Raw genomic sequence first — 22,113 nt, 5'->3', positions numbered from 1 at the left:
ACTCCGGTGAAACTTCACCCAATTTGCTAATAGGGTATCAGCAAAGCACACTCTACTCCCAATAAAGCTGCCACTTCTAAACCAAGAAGTCAAAGCACAACCAAGAGAAAAATAAGGAAGCCTTATGTATACAGCCCACACAGCAAGAGTCACTCAACAGAGTTATAAGTTACTTCATTATATTTTGTTCCCACAGAGAACATTTCACGATATGCCTCCAAACAAATTTGGAGTAGCACAAATTTAACACAGCGTCTCCCATATCATACCTCTGGCAGCCTTAACTCTTGCCCTTGAAATCTGACCTAGCCTGTCCTGTGCCTGTTTATGAGTTAAGAGTTTGCATAAGACAACTGCTTACATTTTATCATCTTTCTACACAGCTGAAAAGAATACTAAAAAAACCCCTCAACCTAACAGTAGGAGCACTGAAATCACCTAGCTGCTTCAAGAACTAGAAGTGATGCTCTTGTGTTTCTGAAGAGGAATTTCAAAACTAAAATACCTGGAGCCTCAGCATTTGGTCCCATTGCAACTTGCCTTACTGGGTTTTAAAGCAACCAAATTTTGCCTCTGTGTTTAAGCAGGTATTATAGCAGAGAAACAGCAAAACACTACATGCCCTTGAACTTTCATTTAATTCACTTCTGAAATGCGACGTGGCACTACTGCAGCGATCAGCAGACGGTCTAACGTTATGTAAACAATTTCAAAAGCCAGATGGATATAGAATAGATTAAGTGCGAGTTTGGAAGAAGTTTGCAGCTCCACTATGTAAGAAAGAACTACAAAATATACACAGATTTTTAAAAGCTGGATGTTTTAGGTTAGCACTAGGTTTTTACAAGCAGCCTCTATACATCAAGTCATCTTATTGCCTCTGTTGACAGTAGACAACAAGGAGTCGACAGACATCAGAAATGTTAAGAGTCACCAAATGATTCTATAAGTAAGTTGTGAAGTTGTTCATTCCACCATGAAAACTTGTTACTCCCGTCTGCCAGGATACTAGGGACATAAACTGTGTGTTACCCAGCATTTTTTACTCCTCTCGCAGCATAAAAAAGTTAACGTAAAAAGAAAATAATCACATTCTCCCTTCACGCACACTCTTGCTCCTCACACACCAACTGCAAGGCCTAAGACCTAAAAAAAAGCCTTTAATAAATCAGTTTAAAAGTGACTGCCTAGCGCACAGAATGACTACATGTTATTTTTCAGTCATAATAATCAAGCTACATCATGAATTTTCACCAGTCTACTGTGAAACCCATGAAATGTTTATAAAAATAATTATGTGCAAATAATTATATTAAATATGATTATCCATCATTAATCATCTTCCAACTGCAGGTCAACAAGTGCTAGTTTGTCATGAAGTGATCAGGTATCAAGTTCTGCTCTTTTTGCAGAGCTAGGCACTTCAGTGTGATATTTATGTCGTGCGAGCTCCTGACTTCTGGCTGTCAGCACCAACATTGGATCATAGTTCACCTCCAGATACCTACAGATTGCTTTGATGAGCAGTTACATTCTTCAAAAAGGCAGAGCTCATTGACATAAAGCGCCTCGGTGGTGGTGTACTTCACCAGGAACCCAACCCTGTGCAGTTTCATTGAACTGAAAGCCACTTGTTCTTTAACTTTTATTAAGTTCACTTAGGTTGACCAAATGAGCTTCCCTAAAGTAAACAGGGTTATAAAATATCAGGATGATTCTATCTTTAGGTGCTCCATAGAAACAAATACTTAGTTCAACTAGAAAACTTTAAAAATGACTTTAGATACAAAAGTGTAACAATTATACTGCGCAATACATCTTTATATATCACTAAGCCCATGAAATTATAATTAAAAAAAAGTTTTTGCACCATCAAGAACAGCCACAAGTCCTGAACCTCCATTCTTTATGCATCCTTTATCAGAATAAACTGAAACTTGGGAATGCTTGGGATTCAAAATACCCTGAGCACATACTAGTGCAACACCACAAAGCATACATAATCCATCAGAAATGGGGAAGGGAGGGGGAAGGAAAAAAATAGCAAGAATTCAGATGGTGCTTTATTATACAAGCATGAAAGTAAGTTCCTTTGGAAAATAACTTCTTGGGTGGACTTCTGGACCAGTGAGGTAGCCCAATGGGGAGAAAAAAAGTGGAAGTGGAACTTGGTCCCCATGCGTGATACCTGCCAGACGGTCCCAGCCCGGGGCGAGGCCGGGGCCCGGCAGGCCGCCCCCCATACGGCGGGGGGCCCGGCGCCGCCCGAGCGGGCCATAAAGTGCTGCAGCAGAACACGATCCAGACAAAAGCAATGTAAACAGGTGACTGATACCGGTCTCTTTGTCCGCACCGCGGCCCAGGTAAGGCGCGGGGAGCGGGGCCCCCGCGGGCTCAGGACGGCGCCACGGGGAAGCGGCGCACCCGCACCACGGGGGACAGGTCCACGCCGAGGATCCGCTGCGCCCGCCGCCGCGCCGCCGCCAGGCTCCGCCGGCTCCACACGCTGCCCCGCACACGGATGGTGGGGAACGTGGTGAGGCGGGGGGTGGCCGCCTTCCAAATCTCCTCCAGCGATCTGCCGCCGAACGGCTCCCAGGCGGCCGCCGCCGGGCTGCCCCGCTCCCTGTCCGCCTGCTCGCCCGGCGGCTCCGGCGCCTCCGCCGCCGCCTCCTCCTCCTGCCCCGCTGCGCGGGGGCCACCGACCGCCGAGCGCTGCCTGACCCGCTCCCTCCTGCGGCGCCGCCGCCGCCGCCGCCGCTTGGCGCTGCCGCCCGCCGCCCCGGCCCGGCGCTTGGCGTCGGCGGCCGGGAGGCGCCGCTTGCCGGCGCGGCGGCGGGGCCGCTCCGAGGGCGGTGGCGGGTCGGGGACGACGGCGCGGCAGGAAGAGTATCCGTAGACGTCCTTGCTGCGGAGGATGACCGGGGAGAACTCGTGCTTGAGGCTGCAGAGGAAGTTCCACAGCTCCGAGTCCGAGCTCATAAACTCAGTGGACTTGGGCATGAAGAGCTTGAGGGCGTCGCCCAGCGCCTTGGTGCCAGCGAAGGAGACCTGCGAGCGCGAGTACACAACTTTCTCCGCTTCCCCCTCCAGCCCCCAGGCGGCGGCCGCCGTTTCGCCGCCAGCTGCCCCTGCCGCCGCCGCCGCCGCCGCCGCCGCCGCCGCCCGGGCTCCCGCGGCCGCCGCCGCGGCGCTCCCCGCCTCTGGGTTCATCTTCCCGGCTCCTCTCTCCAGTGCCGCCTGCTTCCTACTGCGGGTCATGGAGGCAGAGGGACGGGGTGCCGGGACAGACGCCGAGAAGGCAGCGCGGACGCAGCGCCGAGGGCAGGCTCCGGCCGCCGCCGGGCGCCCGCCGGGTGTGAGCGACGATCGATGTCCTGCGCCCAGCACAAAATGGCGCTTTAAAGTCCCGGGCGGGGCCTGTGCGCGCCCGCCCCCCCCGCGCCTCCCGTTGGCCCGTTCGAAACGCGTCGGGCGGGTCCGGCCCCGCCCCGTCGGGGGCGGTGGCCGTGGGGGGCGGCGAGGGGGCCCCGGAGGCTCGGGCCCCCACAACGGACGTTCCGCGGGGCTCGCCCAGCCCGGACCCCAGCGCGACGCCGAGCCCCGAGACCCCCATCCCCAGCAGGGTGTCCCAGCTGGCGGCCCCTTCCCGCAGGGGAAGGGCGTGACAGTTCCGCGTGGCGGGGCGAGCTCTGAGCCGTGTGCCGGCGTCGCGCCTCGCTTCGAGGGTGAGGATCCTCACAGGGAGGTCGACGAAGGTGCTTTGGTGACTGAAATATGTTTGGGTAAGGGTCTGGTTGGACACTTCGATGGGCAAGCTCCCCAGGGGAGGAACCATGAATATACTGAGTGAAATGACAAGAATAGGTTAACAGATGTGATACAGTGAAGTCCTTCACATGATATTAAATACATCCGTCCTGTGGCAATGGGGTTTTTTAACATGAACCTGTAGGCCAGTCAGTCAACATCATCATAAGTCACAGAATCACAGAACAGTGAAGGTTGGAAGGAACCTCTGGAGGTACCTGGTCCAACCTTCCTGCTCAAGCAGGGCCACCTAAAGCAGGTTATCCAGGATCATGTCTAGATGGCTTTTGAACATCTCCAAGGATGGAGACTCCTTTCTCTGATGTCGACTGATAGGACTTGAGAAATCGGAATGAAGCTGCATCAGGGGAAGTTCAGATTTGACATCAAGAAAAAGTTCTGTGAGAGCGTAATTGGTCACTGGAACAGGCTCCCCAGCAAAACGATCACAGCACCAACCCTGTCAGAGTTCAAGGAGCATCTCAGTTATAGTCTTTCTCATATGGTTTAGTTTTAGGTATTCCTGTGAGGAGCAGAGAGTTGGACTGATCTTTGTGGGTGCTTTCAATCTCTCTGGGCAACCTGTGCCAGGGCTCGGTCACCGTCACAGTAAAAAAGGTGTTTCGAAGGAACCTTCTGTGTTTCAGTTTGTGCCCATTGCCTCTGGTCCTGTCACTGGGCACCATAAGAAGAGTCCAGCTCCACTCTCTCTGCTCCCTCCCTTCAGGTATCTGTGTACACTGATGAGATTCCCCAAGCCTTCTCTTCTCCAGGCTGAACAGTCCCAGCTCGCTCAGCCTTTCCTCACAGGAGAGATACTCCAGCGTCTTCATCATCTTTGCGGCCCTTTGTTGGACTCTCTCCGGTGTGTCTATGTTTCTCTTGTACCGAGAAACCCATAACTGGACTCCAGGTGTGGCCTCACCAGCACTGAATAAAGTGGAAAGATCACCTCCCTCAAGCTACAAGCAATACTTTGTGTAATGCAGCCCAGGATACTTTTCCCCTTCTTTGTGGCAAGGGCACATTGCTTGCTCATGTTCAATCTGGTGTCAACCTGGTGTCCACCAGGTCCTTTTCTCCCAAGCTGCTTTCTGTCAAGACTGAAATATTTACAGCACTGGAATTGGCTTGATATCCCAACAACGCATGTCACAAATGAAGCAGTAAAAACTTGCACTGGTTGAGCCCTCTGAGAGTCACCACCTCTCTGAATCCGCATCAGCGTTTCTTCCTGCACAGCACTGCTTCAATTGCACAATTTTGTCAGCTGTTGTGAAATCCCATGTCCCTCTAGATCATGCTTTCCAATACTTCAGAGATCGCTGTCATAGGGAGAGTGTCCTGTTAGGTTCTTGGATTGTTGCAATTAAACCAGAGCTCTTTCCAGCACCCAGAACAGCAAGGTGTCAGGAAGGACAGCGATGGTTTAACCTTTCACTACAAATCCTGCTGGGGGTTTGATTAGACCCCTAACTAATTACTTTCTCTCAGCATTGGTAAAGGGTGAGGAATAACATTTTTCTTCATAGACAGTCTTTGTTCTGTAATTAATCTTTCAGTTTAGGATAGGGAAATCTTTTATTCTCAACTCATCAAGAACTTAAATTGGAATGTCTAGAAATCCAGTCAAGTAGGAGGCAGAAATTCTGCGTAAGAAATTATTCCTTACTGCCAGTGGAAATAATTAATTTTCTTCACAGTATAATTCAACCTGTGTTCATGGGAAACTCAAGAATATTAATCCAAATAACCATTTAGAGTGGATATTAACAAAGATATTTTAAATCTTCATGGGGACAATCTCGAGGTACAGCCATGTTCTAAATCAGCTTTATAAATGACCTATTTTTTAAAAGGAAACCTTTTCCAAAATGATGGTGTTAGTGCCATTTTTAATCGGATTCATTTCACAGCATACTGTGCTGTAAAGCACAGTCATGCAGCCAGATTGGTTTAACTGAGGGAGATGTCCTATGAAGCAGAGAATAAAAGCCCCGAGCTGAAAGCCTTAGGGACAGGCATCTCTTGATCCAGCCATGCTGCTGTTAGTCACACTCTGGTGTATGAGGGTCGCAGCCACGAGGTCACCACACCTTAGCAAGTGGCTCATCACTTGGACCTCAAGAGCTGACCTGTGCTCACGTTCTCAGTGGCAGGAGCTATCAAACTATCCAATTCAGCAGCTCACCTGACAAGAGGGCTCTCGTTAAACTGCAGAAATCCAGTTGCCCATTGGCCATAACCTTTTTTCCAGAAATCACAAACATTTCTGGCATATGACTCAAAAATCATGGAGACAGAGACAGGGATTTTTCAGCAAGCAGTAAATGAGTCACTATAAGTGAAAAGAGAGATCAGCACATTTTTGTCTTAATCAGAATTTATTCATTATTTGGATTTTTTTGCTTCCAGGATGGACAATACTATTTTAAGGCATGGGATATAATCTCACTTTTACAACTTCATTATGAGTTTTCTGCAGTGTAACACTCTCGTTTTAATACCCTACAAAGTCAACTCAAGAAAATCCACAGTAATTGGCTATCTTTTAGTAATTTCCAATAGCTCAGTACAGTAATAACGATGATAATAAAATTAATAATCCTTTGGAAGTGCATAGCTCTTCATTTCAATCATACTACATCTTATAAGCGTTAATTATCACTCACAGTACTCATGAGTTATATAAGTAAATATTGCCTTTCCTTAATAGATGAATAAAATGAAAAAGTGGATCAAAATGGCTTGATTAAGATGTGTAGACTCGATTACTTAATTTTCTGTAGATCTTCTAACAATCATTGTTCTAAAAATACAGGAAATGTCTACATTGGAACAGAGAGGAGTAAAAAAAACCCCTGTAATCTTTGTTCTCAATTATTTGTTAGAATTTCTTTTATTTATAGAATTCTTGAGAATGACGAGTGAAGTAGCAATTGAGATATTGGTACATTAATTGCTACACAACAAAGACACTTTATTTTTTAAAAAAATTCCTTTCTAGTACCACAAAAACTCACAGGTAACTGACAATTATTTTAAATGCTAACAATCTTATGATCCCACCATTTTGAGTCCTGTTGATGAATCCTAAAATACTGGATATTAAGTTGCACCACTTATGCTGCTGGGACTTCGCCTCCAGCATACTTACGCTCTTCTACCCAGATCAGCAAGAACAGGCTTACTGTCCAATGTCTTTTCCTAATATCTTTACCTCTGCTGTTGAGAGGTTGCCTTAACTGGCAACCTGCTTCAGTTAATTTGATTCCTAAATGTCTTTAGCATACTTTCAGGAAAGTTTGCATGGCAGTGCAAACATGACTCCACGTCCATTAGCAACTAAACTTCAGATGTTACCCAATAGTCATCAGGTTCCTGTGTCTGAGAATTGCTCAGACAAGCACTGGCAAAATTCCTGAAAATACTTTAAAAAACAGACAAAAGCAAATAATTTACAAGAATAGTTTCTCAAGCAGTTATTTGAGGAAAAAAAATGCAGAATCACTGTGTGTAGAAATCACAGCTGCAGTCAAAAAAGGGAAATAGGGTGTTAGGAATCACTGTGGAAGGGATAGAAAGCAAAACAGAAGAGAGCATTCTGCTGAATGCAAGTCCATTGTGCCTCCAGGAATCTTGAATACCATACATTTCTAGTCTTACCATCTCTAAATGAATATAGCAATGATAAAAAGAAGGGCAACTGGGATGAGTAAAAATATGGAACAGCTTCTCTATGAGAAGCGATTAAATAGGCTAAGACTCTTCAGCTTGAAAAACACAGATGGCTGAGGATGAATATGATAAAGGTTTATAAAACTGTGATAGTACAAAGAAGGCAGATAAGAAATTATTATGTCTTAGTTTTCATAATCTAAGAATGACAGAGAAGCAGATGAAGCTATAAAGCAAAAAACTAAATGACCAAAAAGACATTTTTTTTTTCTGATGAATCATAATTCCTCTGTGGAACTCATTTTCCAGCGAAGTTGTGGGTCCCAAAATGGAAAAATGTACCCTAGTACATTTACAGGCATTACAGAGCACACCGTTCAAAATGATTAGACATGACTGGAAGAAAAAAAAATCCACCAATAACTGTTGCACATGAAAACCTTGGGCTCAGAAAGGGCATAAGCCAAGGGCTAGGAAAGGAAGGAAGAATATATCTAGGGAAGTAATCCTCAATGTTTGCAATATTCTCACATACTTTCCCTAACCTTCCTCTTCTGGCCTCTAACAGACACGGAAGCTGGACTAGGTGGACCCTGGAACTGGGCATCAAAGCTGGTTGTACTCTATGGACCTGTTAGAATACGGAAGAGGGCATCCACATCAATTAAATATATTATTTCTCTCCCAGAGCTTTACTGTTTCATCAGCTTGCAGCAACTAAAGAATATATTCTTGAGATAAAAAGTAACAAAGCATTTGCAGAGAAAGAAATGCAGAGGTTACAAAATCCACCAGCAGTCAAGAACCACACTCTGGCAGGGGCACAGCAAGGACTGAGCCTGAGGTAAAGTGTATTCCACTGGCTCTGATCATTACACACTCATTATTCACATTGTCCATTGCCTCAATACAATTTCAAAATAGTCTTTCAAAATGATGACTGGCTACATCAGAGGGGAAGAAAGGATTTTTTTAAAATAAGCTTTTATTTTAATAGCATTCATTGTCAGTAATGTTTGAAAGAAGAAAACTTCTCTAACATATTTTAGCAGAAGACTTTGGTACATTCAAAAAAACCCCGAAGGAAAAGTAAAAATAAAAATACACAAAGAAGCATGCTTTGTGATACAGAGAGCACTGCTGGAAGATATTTCAGCAGAGGCTGTTTAACATTTAACTTTTTTCACATTCTGGGAAGTTATCTGTATGTGATGCACATAAATATACAAACTCTGCATCACTTGTCTTGTCATTGCCCTACAACTGAAAAATGCTGATAATAGCTGTGTCTGTGGTCACTACAGTCTTGAGGGTCAGTAATGGTCTCTTGGTCTAAAACATTAAGAAGCCCTTGGGTTTTACATCCAATGTGAAAACTTTTCTCGCTAATCCTGTTTTTATTTCATCTTATTTTTCTCTTATGCCTTTCAGTCCATCTAAGCCTTCTGTTTTACCTCTCCTGTTGGCTTTGACTGTATTATTACCAAATATTCTATCTTTTCTACTCCTAGAGTAGTTCACGGGATGTTCACATTTCTGTAGACAAAGTAACACTAACCACTGTGCCATCTTTGGAAAGTCAGTGCAAAAGAGACATGCTGAGACATACATCGTATTGTCTTCACCAAGTAAGTTGGTAAGGCGAGTAATCAAATAGTGGAATGTGGTGTAGGTAGAGAATGCAGGTTTTGGAAACTGAATATGCTAGACTAAGGGGAAAAAGCCCCCCCCCCATTCTGATTATACAATAAATGCTTCCACAGATTAGATTATTTCAAAATACCTATTCCAGTTTCTTTTGTGTTCTTACCTACTTCATTCTAGGACAGCTTCCAAATAAAGCTTCAGAAGGAGGATTGAGCTCTGCGCTCCTCAGGCTGCTGGGAGTGCCTGGAGCCTTTCACTGGAGCGAAAGCAGTGGGAGGTGGTCTCCTAGCCTGCAGGAGACGTGCCACTGTTGAGAAACTGTCACCATAAGAAGATGTCACCAGGGTGTGCAGCAACACAAGAAAAAATGTTTTTAAGGGAGATTGTACATTCGACCAGGTTACACAGAGAGGTATTCAGAAACCTACTGTACACAGTCCTGGGCAGCCTCCTTTTTCTGACCCTACTCTGAACAGTGGGGTTGGAGCAGATGATTGCAGGTGTCCCAGCAAACCTCCACAATACTGTGAATCTGTGGTTCCATTGACAGAAAAGGCAAAGCCTTTTTTTCCCTTTTTCTTCTTTTTCTTTTCATCTTCTTTTTTAAAATTCGGGTTTCTGCTGGTATAATTTCTGCTGGAACGTTCTCCTTCTTCTATTTCTTCAGTTACTTTCTGTCTAAAATATGTTCCTTACCGTAGATCCTTCAAATGATAATCCTCATTTATAAAACAGAAATATAATCTCGACTACTTTCCAATATGGGACCAAGCGGTGTGTTTTCAGTATTATCAAAGGTGTAAAATGGGTCAGTCTAGTACTGCTTTCTGAATATAATTCCAGCATAAGAAATATGTTGCTCAAGAACATGGTTCTCACACATCACAGACCATGTCATCTTGTAATATTGATCACACTGTTTCCTGAGGCACCCTATTTAAAGTACCATCACTGTTAAAACAAATGTGAATTTCATTCACTTGTCTCAAACCAGACATTTTTTAAAGCCTACTAGCAATTATTTAATAACCTTATTAATTAAATCTTATTTCTTGATACCGTGTGGCTGAGCACGTCAGCTCAGGAATTCTTTTCATGATACCCTCCAGCCTGTGCTGCCGTTTTCCTTCCTACCAGATGAGCTGACAGGACAAATTCACTCCAGAACAGAGGGAGCCGCAATTGATTTTTTTTTGTTGTTTAACTTGCCACAGGATACAATGCAATGTTTATACTGGATTTATGTTTTATGCTGGCCTAGGGAGGACACAATACATGATCCAGCATAAAGTCCCTGGAGAGAAGATACCCTCCAAAATGCTTTGAGTGAATTAGAGCAAGGGAGTTGATACTAGCTCGGCTTTGTATGTCATATGGATGTAGCTTTATTAAATAGATACTTACAGCAGCTTTACTGTGTCACCGGACCACGTCTTAGTCAGGCTCGCTCTTATTTGTTCTCTTTGTCCAAATGAATCCTGCAAACCCTGCTGCCCGCTGTGTTTGTTTTAATGGAAAGTGACAGAAACCGGTCTTTTTTTCAGGTCGCCTCTGGCACTTTCACAGGGCAGAGAAAGTAAGCTTCAGACACTTTAGGTGAAAAAGGGTCTTGATCTCTCTGTTTCAGTGAAAGTTGTAAGCAGTCAATTATCATGTAGATGTTCGCTGTTAGCATTAACACCTCCTTTTGAATCTCTCTTCTGTTCTCCAAGTTAGGCATGGGCTTCAAAAGCCTGGAAGGCTTATCTCCGACCTGCTCCCTTGCTCCTGCCAAGGGCCCCGTGTCCCCGCCGCAGACGGGCAGGGGCCTTCAGTGGCCCCTGTTTGCAGCGCTGGGAGCCGGCATGGGAGACCTGGCGTAGGGAACGCGGAGGTGCCACGTCACCTCACATGCGCTGAATTCCTTTACTAAACTGATATCTTGCCCCGACTTACACCTGCTAGAATTCCACCCACATTTCTTTTAGTTGTATCATTTTCTATTCCTTAAAAGTATTTTTAATGTTATTCAATGCAGATCCAGTTCAAACCCCTCAACTGTGACTTATAAAAATTTCCCAAAATATTCTAATAATTTATAGTTCTGTAACACTTGGTCGATAGCATTCTTTATAATCCTTTTAAAATTCGTGTGATTTCATGCCAGCACATAATAAATATCAAAACTGGATAATGTGAACACAGTAATTATTTTGACCATTTTTAAATAACATTTTTACGAAGAAAGAATAAAAATAGAATTATAATACCTTGAGAACTGGGGTTTTAGATTTTCTAATGAAAGAACAGATTCTCTATAGCTGTAGATATCCTTCATTTCAATACAGGCACAGTGACTGCTACTAGCTGAGGTTCTGACCTTACACATGATCTGCATTATTATAAAGGTTCTCTACAAAAAGGGTGAGTTCATTCATACTCGTGAACCTGAAATGGCTCCAGGTGGATAAGTAGCTCATTTACCAGTATTTTAAAATTATCTTTAAGAAATACAGTGAATTTCTTAATGTCTTTGTTCTCACAGAGATATATATGAGTGTTATTAACCAGCGATCGCATAAAATATTTTCCAAAATATACAAGTGCCCCAAACTTTAACTGTAAAGTGAAAAAGTGAGTTAACAAATTGTGTATATTTGATTCCCAGTCCCTTCAGCTACCTTTGGAAGGCTCCTCCAAATAAGAAATGGTAGTTGTTTAATCTTTTACTGACTTAAACCCATGGTAAGACCTAGTGTGGTCAGTTACTCCAGTTTGTGTGGCATTTCAGTTTAGTTTATACTGGCTCCTATTCAGTTTAAGCTCAAAGAGCCATTAAATGTGAGCCCTTAAATGGTCACATTTAAGGGTATCCACGTACAGGTTACTACTGGTTTAATTAAAGCCATCTAATTAAGTCAGAATTTTCACTGTCCATTAGCATTCTTTTACATCTGCATTTTGAGTTCTAAGTTTTTGACACTGGGAACCTAAAGTCTGAAGTTAATGCATTGTCTGGAGGGAGCTGCTCAGTGCTTGGCATTTGCAATTCATGGCCTGAGCCATTCATTATTCCCTTGCAGGCAGTGAGAACTGCAAATGGCCCATCACTTTGGAAAAAGTGAACATTATTTAGAAGCGTAAATGAAGATGCCAGAGGCTAACCTCAAGTCTTGTCCGAAACACAGACTGGCTTCTCTGCTCTGTAGCAATGAATTGGACACATCGTAGCAGAGAAATACCACATTTATCCTCAGCATTACATATTATAAGCCCCAGAACCACCTTCCCTTTCATATTCCTCATATTCTCCATTCCTTTTCTGGCTTCTTCCTGATCCAGATTCTTCCTGGTCACCCCTCCCTGACTGAAAGCTGAATCACTGAAATTCCTGCCCATTTGCTTCCTGCTAAAATGAGCCGGTATTTCCAAAAGCACTACTTCCTCCCACTGACTAATATAGTACAATATCCTACAACACAGGTTTGCTTTGCTTGCTGCATGTTCTGTTTTGTCCCACAATGCTTATAGAATCAAACAATTTAGTTACAAAGTAAATATGATAATATGTAGATCTTGATAGGTACATGCCATGTACAATAGCAAAGGAAAAATAAGTTGGGGAAAAAACAATAGAGAAAACTAAAAAGCTGAGACTGAGACTCCAGGACTGATGTAACAATTATCGATAATTGCTGAAAATGGTTGCTAGACATAATCTCTCTTTGCATAAAATTTGGACAAACAAAACCAAAACAAATATCCAAAACCAACCAAACAAAAAAACCCCCACAAACTCACCAAGGCAGAGATGGTAGAATGGCTTTCCTCGGTGGCAGGCATTTCCTAACAGACAGTTCTTGTGCCAGGAGAGGTTAAAACACGTGAAGATGGAGAGCTGTCCAATTATACAGAAGTGGAAAGATTAGAAAGGGATTAGAAAATGAGCGAGAAAGACAAGTGGATTGCAAGGAAATGCTTCACCTGATCACAAACTAAATCAGATGTATTTTAAATCACTGAAGTGTCTGGTGTAGGCTAGCTGTCAGCATGGATATGGGCATTTCAGCCATTTATCTCCATTGATTTTAGAAAAATGTTATGCTTAGTTTAGATAAGAGTCCTCTGGGAATCCTGATTAAAATGAAATTAATTCTATCACAGTTGTAGATATATTTTCAGTCAAAACTGGTCATTTCCAACGACCAGTCTCTTCTTTAAACTAACCTACATCACTTATGTAACACCCAGAGCAGAAGTGGAGACATTGGTGGCAAAAACAAATTGGCCATTGATAAATCAGCTCCTATGCAGCCTTCTCCTGTCCCTCCTTATGGACTGTATTCCAGTTCATTATCTTTCCTAGAAGTCACTTACCACTTCAGACTTGAGAACCAATCCCTAGTTACTTCCACTTCAAACAGCATCTCCAGGTTCTGATCCAGAGATGCACCACTTAGCTATGGCCAGTAAAAAGGAGTTATATTTCAGCAGTATGTCATGTGCTGATATTAAAGATGAACAAAACTACCAAAACTAGGTTAAAGAGTTTTCACCGGGAAACCATTTGGACATATAGCTCCTATTACAGACTAGAGCTACTGATTATCTGCCACGCCCATGTTTGACTTGAACTCTCCTGTTATCGCTCAACCCAGTTGTCTCAAACTATGGCTAATACAGTGTAGGATTTCTTTAGTATAATTCATTGGCACTACTGCATTTTGTAGACCTGACTAATCATGCACTGGCAGAAAAACATGAGCCGTGGTCTCCCAAAAGTGTTGTAAGTCCTGAGCTGTTGCTTGCTTTAAATTTATCACCAAAATAACTATTCTGAAAATTCTGCTGTCTATGGCAGGATAAAATATTTTTAAAATTTTGAACATATACATATCTTCAGGATAAAACCCCTCTTTCCTTTCCAAGCTCAGTTGACATGGAAATATACTTTGCCACATCTAACAGTTTCTGCATTTCAAATGCAGAGCTCTGTAAGGTGAGAGAAACGGTGTTGGGGGCAGCACAGGCAGGCTGCTCCACCAGGGAAGGCATGGAGGCCAGGAGCTGAGGATGACAACATTACTGCCTCATCGATGAGGTGTCAGGAAATTGAGATGATGAGGCCGGATCAGGAGCAGGTCTGGAGGCGGTGATCAGAGTCAGCCTCAGGCCACTGATCAGCCAGGAGGTCTGTGATGTTGAATCAGGTCTGAGGCTAAGCCAGGGTGTCAAGGTCCAGGTCAGAAGGAGAAGGTCTGAGAGGAGGTGCAGACACAGCTGCAAACCAAAGAGCCTTAACATAAAAGCATCTCCAGAGGGAAGGAGGCTCTCTCTTCATTTCCTTTGCAACAGCTTTTACCAGTGAAGAGGTTGAGCTTGACTAAGGAGGCCAAACTCCTTGGAGCTGGGAGAGGCACTGATGGCTCTGAGAAGAGCTTATTGGGATAGACTGAAGGTCCATCTGTGATAATGGCCAGCTGTAGTACTGGCTTCACCCTCTTTTATTGCCCTGTAGAGCAGATCTAGAAAAGCTGTGAATGTGAAATTTAACATGGTGAAGAAGCAATGGGATGGTTTCTGTAGTAGGAGTGCTCGGACTTTTAGCCTGTGAAACACAGTTTATGGGAAAGACAAATGGGGAATGGTTGTGGGCTGTTTCTCATCATACGAGATCTAGAAGGCATAAAATCAAATTCTCAGGTGGCAAACAAAAGAGACACTTTTCTATGCACTGCATAATTGAGCTGTGGAACTAATTGCAAGATGCCATGGGTTTCAAAAGCCTACATGATTCAAAGAATAATTAGACAAATTCATGGCTGAAAATAATCTACCAGGCACTATTAAAAGAAATCACACCACAGGATCAGGCCTTGGCCTGGATGTGCTAGTGACAAGCCTGGTTGTCTCCACACGATTAAGCCTAGAGAATAGCCTTGAGATGCTGATCCTCCTCCAGGTACATAAGTGGCAGTTGCTGTACTGATGATGATGAAAATAATAATTAACATTACAGGGCTAGATAAAATTATAGTTCTGAAGGATACTGCAACAAGGTGGCCTAATTTGAGGATGAGAAGCATGGCACAGACAGGGGCCCAGGGTTCCCTTCTAGCATGTGAAAGCTAAACCCTATAAGGAAACTTGTGATTTTTGTTTACAAACTTTGCACTTATTAATTTTAAAAGTAATAATATTAATAAAAGGCATCTGTCATCACTGAAGTAACCCATAAGCAAGTCTCAGAGACTATAATTAGAAGGGGGGGGAGAAGAAAATTAGACTTTTACCATAACCAGTTTTAACTGGGAATATGCTAATATAAGGTAGTACCTACTGAACCAAGTAGTTTACCAAGAGGAAATAGAAACCTATAAGGCTGACAAAAATATCCAACTTGTCTTGTCCTAATGCAGCAAGTGAAGGCTGTAATCATATACTTACTTTAGGCATCTAAGTTAAATACTGAGATGCCCATGGAAAACACATGAATCTTCAATGGAAGAAAAAAAAAAAGGCCTAGTTTCAGATGCTCTGAATTTGTTTTTGAAATACACTACAGTAGGTAGTGTGCATGCTCCAGGATTGCTTTCTTGGACTTTTCCAGGCACTGATGTACAGTGTACTCTCCCATTTTCTAAGCATTAGCTGCACAGAGGTGACACAAAAGAATTCTTCTCTATCCTCTACAAGCAGAAAAAATTATTAAAGGCCAGTAATGAAATAGTAATCACACCTCACCCATGACAAATGGACATCAGGATCAACACAAAGCAAAGGGAGAACATGAGAGCTATCACCCTGAAGACACAGATGTCTGTTACTTCCCTAAAGATTTTTTGACAGAATGTGGGCCAACCAGGGGCAGATGCCGTACAGATGTTCACTCTGGTTACCTGTGGGAAACACTGGAAAATGCTGGAATCAGGTATCCTGTGTGCCAGGACTGTCAGAAGTGTTCCAGGCCATCCAACTGTGCACAGTAAACCTTCCTACATTGTGTTACTCTGAAAATAAGGCAACCCTTAGGGATACTGTGGTTCAGCTAATGCCAAACAGCTGCAATCCAGTTTTGAGTTCAGCATACATACCTGTAGATAGTTGTTAGCAGCTGGCTAGCTGTCTGCCTGCAAAGATTTCAATAATATCAAGGTTATTTTATCAACACTGAATTACTTAATGAATGGATTTGGTTATGTGACACGTGGCTGTATGAGCACTTGCAAAAAGACAAGCCATTGAATCCAAACCGTAAAATAGCTACCTTTCATAAAATAACTGTGAGACAAACAGTAATAACACAACTGACTGAAAACGAATGGGAATATGCCACCTTCACTAAACAGTGCTATACTCTTTCACCACAGTCTAAAATGTCCTCATTCTAATTCTTACCATTTTTCACTGCAAGGTTGTGAGCACAAGACATTCCCTGTTTGTGTTATATCCCAACCCACCCCATCTGAGTCATTGACCTCCTGGGTGTCTGTTGTATATCATCGATGCCTTAATCTAACATAAATTTCTTCCTTCTTCTTACAGATACTTTGGAGGTCACTGCATGCAGCAGCAACACAGACGACGCTGGCTTCACTAGTGTTGTAGGAAGAACCATCCTGCCCTTGGCCCAGCTGTACTGTCTCCCATCACTGCACAGTGGCTGAACATGGTAAGACCTTTTCCCCCACATGGGACAGCTCATCTGCCCATGCTGTCTCTGTATCTGACAGGAACGGACTGAAGGCAGGAGCGTGCCCTTGTGGAAAATCCTTGGCTGAACATGTCAGCAAGCTACACCCACTCTAACCAAACCAGGCCAAAAGACAGGTATTTTCTCTTTCTAGAAGGAAACAACCAGCTTCTCCTCTCCTGTCTCTTTCTTTTCTCTAGGAGAAAACAAACTTTACAGCAGGTTTTTCTTCAGCTTAGGCCTACCAAGTGAGTGTCCAAGAGCCACATTTCCCAGCAGTCCCCTGCACTGAGGCTCCGTGCTAGAAATAAGTTATTGTGCCCTCAGTGTATTTGAGGTTTCTTCCTAAACAGTGAAGGGTCAAGACCACCTGTAACTTAGCAAATACAGTCCCTCTTCCATTGCCAGTAACTGAGGACAGGGAGGCAGGGAGGGCTGTCCTACTACTATAACTCCAAAGGGTCTGCTCATGCTTCTACCTACTCACATAGATCTTCCAGAAAATCTTTTAATCCAAGGAGGCTTTTTTTTGCATTTGGTACTGTTCTAAATGTATTTTAAACTTATTAATAGAGGTCAAACATTTTAAAATTTTATCTTTCAACTTAAAGCTAGATCATCATAGAATCATAGAATCATGGTTACTAGACCATGGCACTAAGTGTCACAACCAGTCTGATCTTAAAATCCTCCAGGGACGGAGAATCCACCACCTCCCTGGGCAGCCCATTCCAATGTCTGATTACCCTCTCTACAAAGAATTTCTTCCTAATATCTAACCTAAACCTCCCCTGGCAGAGCTTAAGACCATGACCTCTTGTCTTACTGAGAGCTGCCTGGGAGAAGAGACCAACCCCCACCTGGCTACAACCTCCTTTCAGGGAGTTGTAGAGAGTGATGAGGTCTCTCTCCCTTGAGCTTCCTCTTCTCCAGGCTAAACAACCCCAGCTCCCTCAGCCTCTCCTCATAAGACTTGTGCTCGAGTCCCTTCACCAGCCTTGTTGCTCTTCTCTGGACCTGCTCCAGCACCTCAATATCCTTCCTGAACTGAGGGGCTCAGACCTGGACACAGTACTCAAGGTGTGGCCTCACCAGCGCTGAGTACAGGGGAAGAATCACTTCCAGGATGGGAGCGAATCACTGGCCAGGATGCCATTGGCCTTCTTGGCCACCTGGGCACGCTGCTGGCTCATGTTCAGCTTCCTGTCAGTCCAAACTTCCAGGTCCCTTTCTGCCTGGCTGCTCTTCAGCCACTCTGTGCCCAGCCTGTAGCACTGCAGGGGGTTGTTGTAACATGGGGATGTTTCTTAAGACATTCAGTTTGCTCCAGAAAAGCCTTGTGTTGAAACTAGTATTGCTTATTGCATACCATTCAACTTCATATTGTTCATCAGAAACTTCTCTTTTTAAAAAGATCATTTCCCATAAGTCAGCATGCAGTTTCACTGGTATGCTTTTCTTTCTCTTTTTTGAATATAGAATAACTTGATCCCCTTCTCATATTACTGGAAAAGTATTTATATTTCATAACCATTTGACTTCTTTTACTGAACTTGATATCTTGACTAGAATCTTTACATCTGAATTTAATAATTTGTCCTGGACTCTGCTTTCCTGTGATAGGGATAACTATTATCTCATGAGCTACAATAGAAGCTGGCTCATCAGTAACCCATCAGATCTGCTGGTGCTGTGAGGGCGCAGAGTTTTACCATGTTCCATGGTGATATTCTGGCAGATAATACTCTGTCATAGATATCCCATTGTGTCCAACAACTGAAGTGACAGCAGCTTTCATTTAAGAGTTTTCAAAGACTTTTACCTAAGAAGCTGGGAAGAGAAGATGGCTGCAGAAAAGCAGAGGGTTTGAGGAAAAAGGCTAGCCTTCCATTTGATGCCTGACATCACACATGGCTGGCTCAGTATTTCTAATATCACTCATGCAGACCTTCATGCCTGGAATGGCTATCTGGTTCACACAGCAGGAGAAAGACAGTATGTAAGTTCCTCAAATGTAGCCGTTTGAGCAGCTGAGAGAAGGGAGAGTGCAGACTTAGGGAAAGGTTCAACAAAAGCATGGGCAGTGCTTATGCTCCTGGGTACGTGTATAAGGAAGGAAAATATTTTGCAGAAAATGAAGTCAGAAAGATGAAAAAAATGGAAATTAAAATGGAGTCAGGAAGATTTACATTGCTGGGAGATGACAGCAGCCAGGAGGCCTGAGCCAACCCCAGCATCAGCAGCCACCCTGTCAAGCAACACATATTCCTCAGGGCCAATTTCAGACCAACCTTGTGTGTGAGAGAGACCTACAAGTTAATGTCCTTAAGATATCAGAAGCCTCACTGGTCTATGTGGCACCGTTGGATAGGTGGGTTTTGCCAGGCACCCCCAGCTGTAACACCTGGCAGAGGCAAGTTGAAAAGTGTTTGAAGATCCCAGGTCCCCATCTGAGCTCCTTAACCCAAGCTGTCTGTTCAGCTCTAGCAAAGCCTCGGCCCAAAATGTGGTGGGCAGCTGGGAGGCAGCTCTGGCACAGCACCTCTGACAGACTGAGCTCTCGCATGGAGCCTGTCCTCAGCAAGAGAAGTCACTCTCCTTCCCATCCTGCTCCTCTCTGCCGAGAACTGGATGTCCAGAACTGGATTTAGGTGCTTACCTGACACAATTTACCTGATGATTGGGTGGGATGTGAAAGCTCTGCTAACACTCATTTTGGATGACACACGTACTTGCAGCACAGATGCGCCAAAATCATGTCACCACCTCTCTTCCATAAAAACACACACAATACTTAGTATTTCCATACCCTAAGGATCTTTAATTACTTCAGATATTAATGACTGAAAAAAATGAAGTAACTATGGGTTAGATTAACTACAGGTTAACCATGGGTAACTCTGGTGAGTAACATTATTCTCCACATCCCATGGATGAGCCAGGGAGAGGCCGAGACAGAAATCCAGAGCCCTTCTGGCTGTCACACTGCCGGGACAAGGCCTCGGTGATGCTCCTGTTGGCCCAGCAGGTGTCCCCACTGCACCAGGGTCTCTGTCCCGGAGCGTGACGCAATGCCACCCTGGACCGTGCGGTGGATGACGTCACACCCGCGGGCGGTGATGCAGGTGGGCAGATGGAAGGGGCGACTCCCAAGGCTTTGCATTCGCAAAGCAACTCCGTAGGCTTCGCATCCTTTGGCCCAGCCAGTGATGCCGCTGTTTGTGGCACCGTAGCAGGGCAGTGATGGCTGGGGAGGGCCAGGTCCAAGGCTCGTGCCCACTAAAGGTGACCCACTTAATTGCGTCAGTGGAAAAGTAGGAGCAAGGGGCGTGTCCATGGGGGGGATGGCAGGTCAGAGAGCTTCGGTACCAAAGCTCTGGCACAGGGATGCCACAGAGAGCATTTGTGATCAGCTGCAAGGTCTGGGTTCATGCCAGCTGTGTACTCCTCATAGACAGGTCTACATCTCCAAAGGCTGATCTAAAGCCTCTTTCATGGGCTGAATCTGGACTTGTGTTCAGTTGCCTGGCAAGTTACACTGCTAAAAATTGCACATGTATCCTTCCAAGCACATCAAACACGAGACCTTCTCTTTTCCTTGACTGCAGGACCTGTGACGGATTTGCTTATCTCAAATTCCACAGCGTTTCAATATACATAATTTGGTTAAATTAGATTATCAGACTAACTCAGATGCAAACAGCTGGTTTCCTCCCTAATCACTAGCAAAAAGAATCCTTTCTTTTTGCACTCCTTTCATAGAATTAAGGCTGGAAAACAGGGTAATGCCAAGTTCCTTTGAAATGACTGCCAACAAAAATATTGCCACCATTGCACATGCACCCTGTATGCACCCTGTATCAATCCCTCATGGACTTCCAGTATTCTTGGGTCTGCACTTTCATCCCTTAACTATATGGAACACTAAAATATATATTTTTTTCCTCTGCATGGACCATGTATCACCTAAATAATATTTTTGTTAAAAATGGCTTGCATAGTCATTGGCCTCCATACATTTTATCTGTCATAAGTTTCAGTAAGCTTAGTTCATGGCACTCACCTCACTGGTCCTGGAGCATCTTGCAAGCTGAATGTGGGATTTCAGATCAATCAGTTTCATGCCTTCACTCTTAGCAGATGGACACTGCTATGAGTATCTTACTGTTTATCCAAATGAAACTGAGTTAACTCAGCCAATACTGTTCCTTCCTGAGCTATTAGCACAGGCAATTCATGTAATGGGCACGTAACAGTCAATCCATGGTCTTCTGGGCTGCTTCCCCTCATTAGCAACCTCCTGGATGCAAACCCTCAACTCCTAAAGTCCCAGTAACACCTTTTCAAATGTCCCTTTCATCTACAACCATTGTGATGCCAATTACTTGAAACAGAGGCAAAAATATGGAAAATTATTAATCAAAGTGTGGTTGCCATTTCCAATGCTCAGCCTGTCAAGATAGAGTAGTCATTAGACTCTTCCAGACTTCACTTTTGGAGGAAAGTCTGAGAAGCCCCATTCTCTGCACAGGTGGTGACATCCAAGGGACCATGCAGTCCTGTGCCAGCAGGTCTCCCTTCCTCAGGGCCAGCTCAACAGCACTGAGCCTCATTCATAAGGACCAGCTTCCCTAGTATCCTCCTGTGTGTCCCTCATCTCTATATCCTTATTCACTCCAACTTACCACATATTTGGGGGTACTTGTTGTACTGTGGAAACACTGCAACATCTGGTCTATCCAGTACCAGGACACTCTCTTCAGGGAGGAAAATCACACCATCTCAGCCAAAGCATTTTGTTATAGAAGACACATGTAAAAAATACTGGAAAAGAACATCACCTGCCCACAGAAGAATTGTTCCCCGCTGGGATGGAACAGCAGATTCCTGCACGTCTGCCTCATTATGTGAATTTAGGAAGACTTCCCGTAGCTTCTGAAATGCATTAAAGAGACTCTGAATGTTGTTCAAGAGATTATTATTGTGGGATGTCTGTTTGGTAGCTGAGAGACAGCCAGGTGAACAACTATGAAGAAATCCAGTGCCATGCCCTGCCTGTTTTCAGCCACATAGCTGCGTGCAGGCAAGCTGGCCTAACTCGACCAACATACTTGGGATAGGTGTCCTATGTGCCTTGGAAAGCATGATCTGGCCATCTGACATATTTTAACTGCAGAAATAGGAGATATAATTTCTAGCACACCTAGGCAGTGTAGCAGGTATCTAGCTGATACCCGAGGTGGTATGACTCCATCTGAATCGTGGTGGCCAGGCAGATGTTGTTATGTTCCCTTTGGGCTTCGGGG

The 22,113-nt window shown here is 44.1% G+C and overlaps 1 protein-coding gene and 1 long non-coding RNA gene across 4 annotated transcripts; one reads left to right on the top strand and one right to left on the bottom strand.

Annotated features, from left to right (window-relative positions):
• Window positions 1-1,631: 1,631 nt before the first annotated feature.
• Window positions 1,632-3,388, bottom strand: CCDC71L (coiled-coil domain containing 71-like). Its single transcript, XM_017811602.1, has one exon. The coding sequence runs from the start codon at window positions 3,259-3,261 to the stop codon at window positions 2,395-2,397; it is 867 nt and encodes a 288-aa protein (XP_017667091.1). The 5' UTR covers window positions 3,262-3,388; the 3' UTR covers window positions 1,632-2,394.
• A 125-nt stretch (window positions 3,389-3,513) lies between these two features.
• LOC108495566 lies at window positions 3,514-11,275 on the top strand. Of its 3 annotated transcripts, none has more exons than XR_001874163.1 (4): window positions 3,514-3,785; window positions 8,177-8,332; window positions 9,000-9,116; window positions 9,313-11,275. It is a non-coding gene; the product is annotated as an uncharacterized LOC108495566 (long non-coding RNA). The 3 variants fall into 3 exon arrangements; XR_001874161.1 differs by having other exon boundaries at window positions 8,057-8,332; XR_001874162.1 differs by having other exon boundaries at window positions 8,057-8,332; window positions 9,000-9,124.
• The last annotated feature ends 10,838 nt before the right edge of the window (window positions 11,276-22,113 follow it).

This window comes from Lepidothrix coronata, unplaced genomic scaffold (genome assembly GCF_001604755.1).
Source record: "Lepidothrix coronata isolate B3197 unplaced genomic scaffold, Lepidothrix_coronata-1.0 Scaffold32, whole genome shotgun sequence".
Classification (NCBI taxonomy): Eukaryota; Metazoa; Chordata; class Aves; order Passeriformes; family Pipridae; genus Lepidothrix; species Lepidothrix coronata.
Note: the sequence above shows the minus strand (reverse complement) of the source record. Positions and strands in the feature narration are given on the sequence as shown.

What these genes read in the sequence shown, in the direction of transcription:
- CCDC71L (XM_017811602.1), bottom strand. Translation starts at nt 3,261, where the DNA reads ATGACCCGCAGTAGGAAGCAGGCGGCACTGGAGAGAGGAGCCGGGAAG.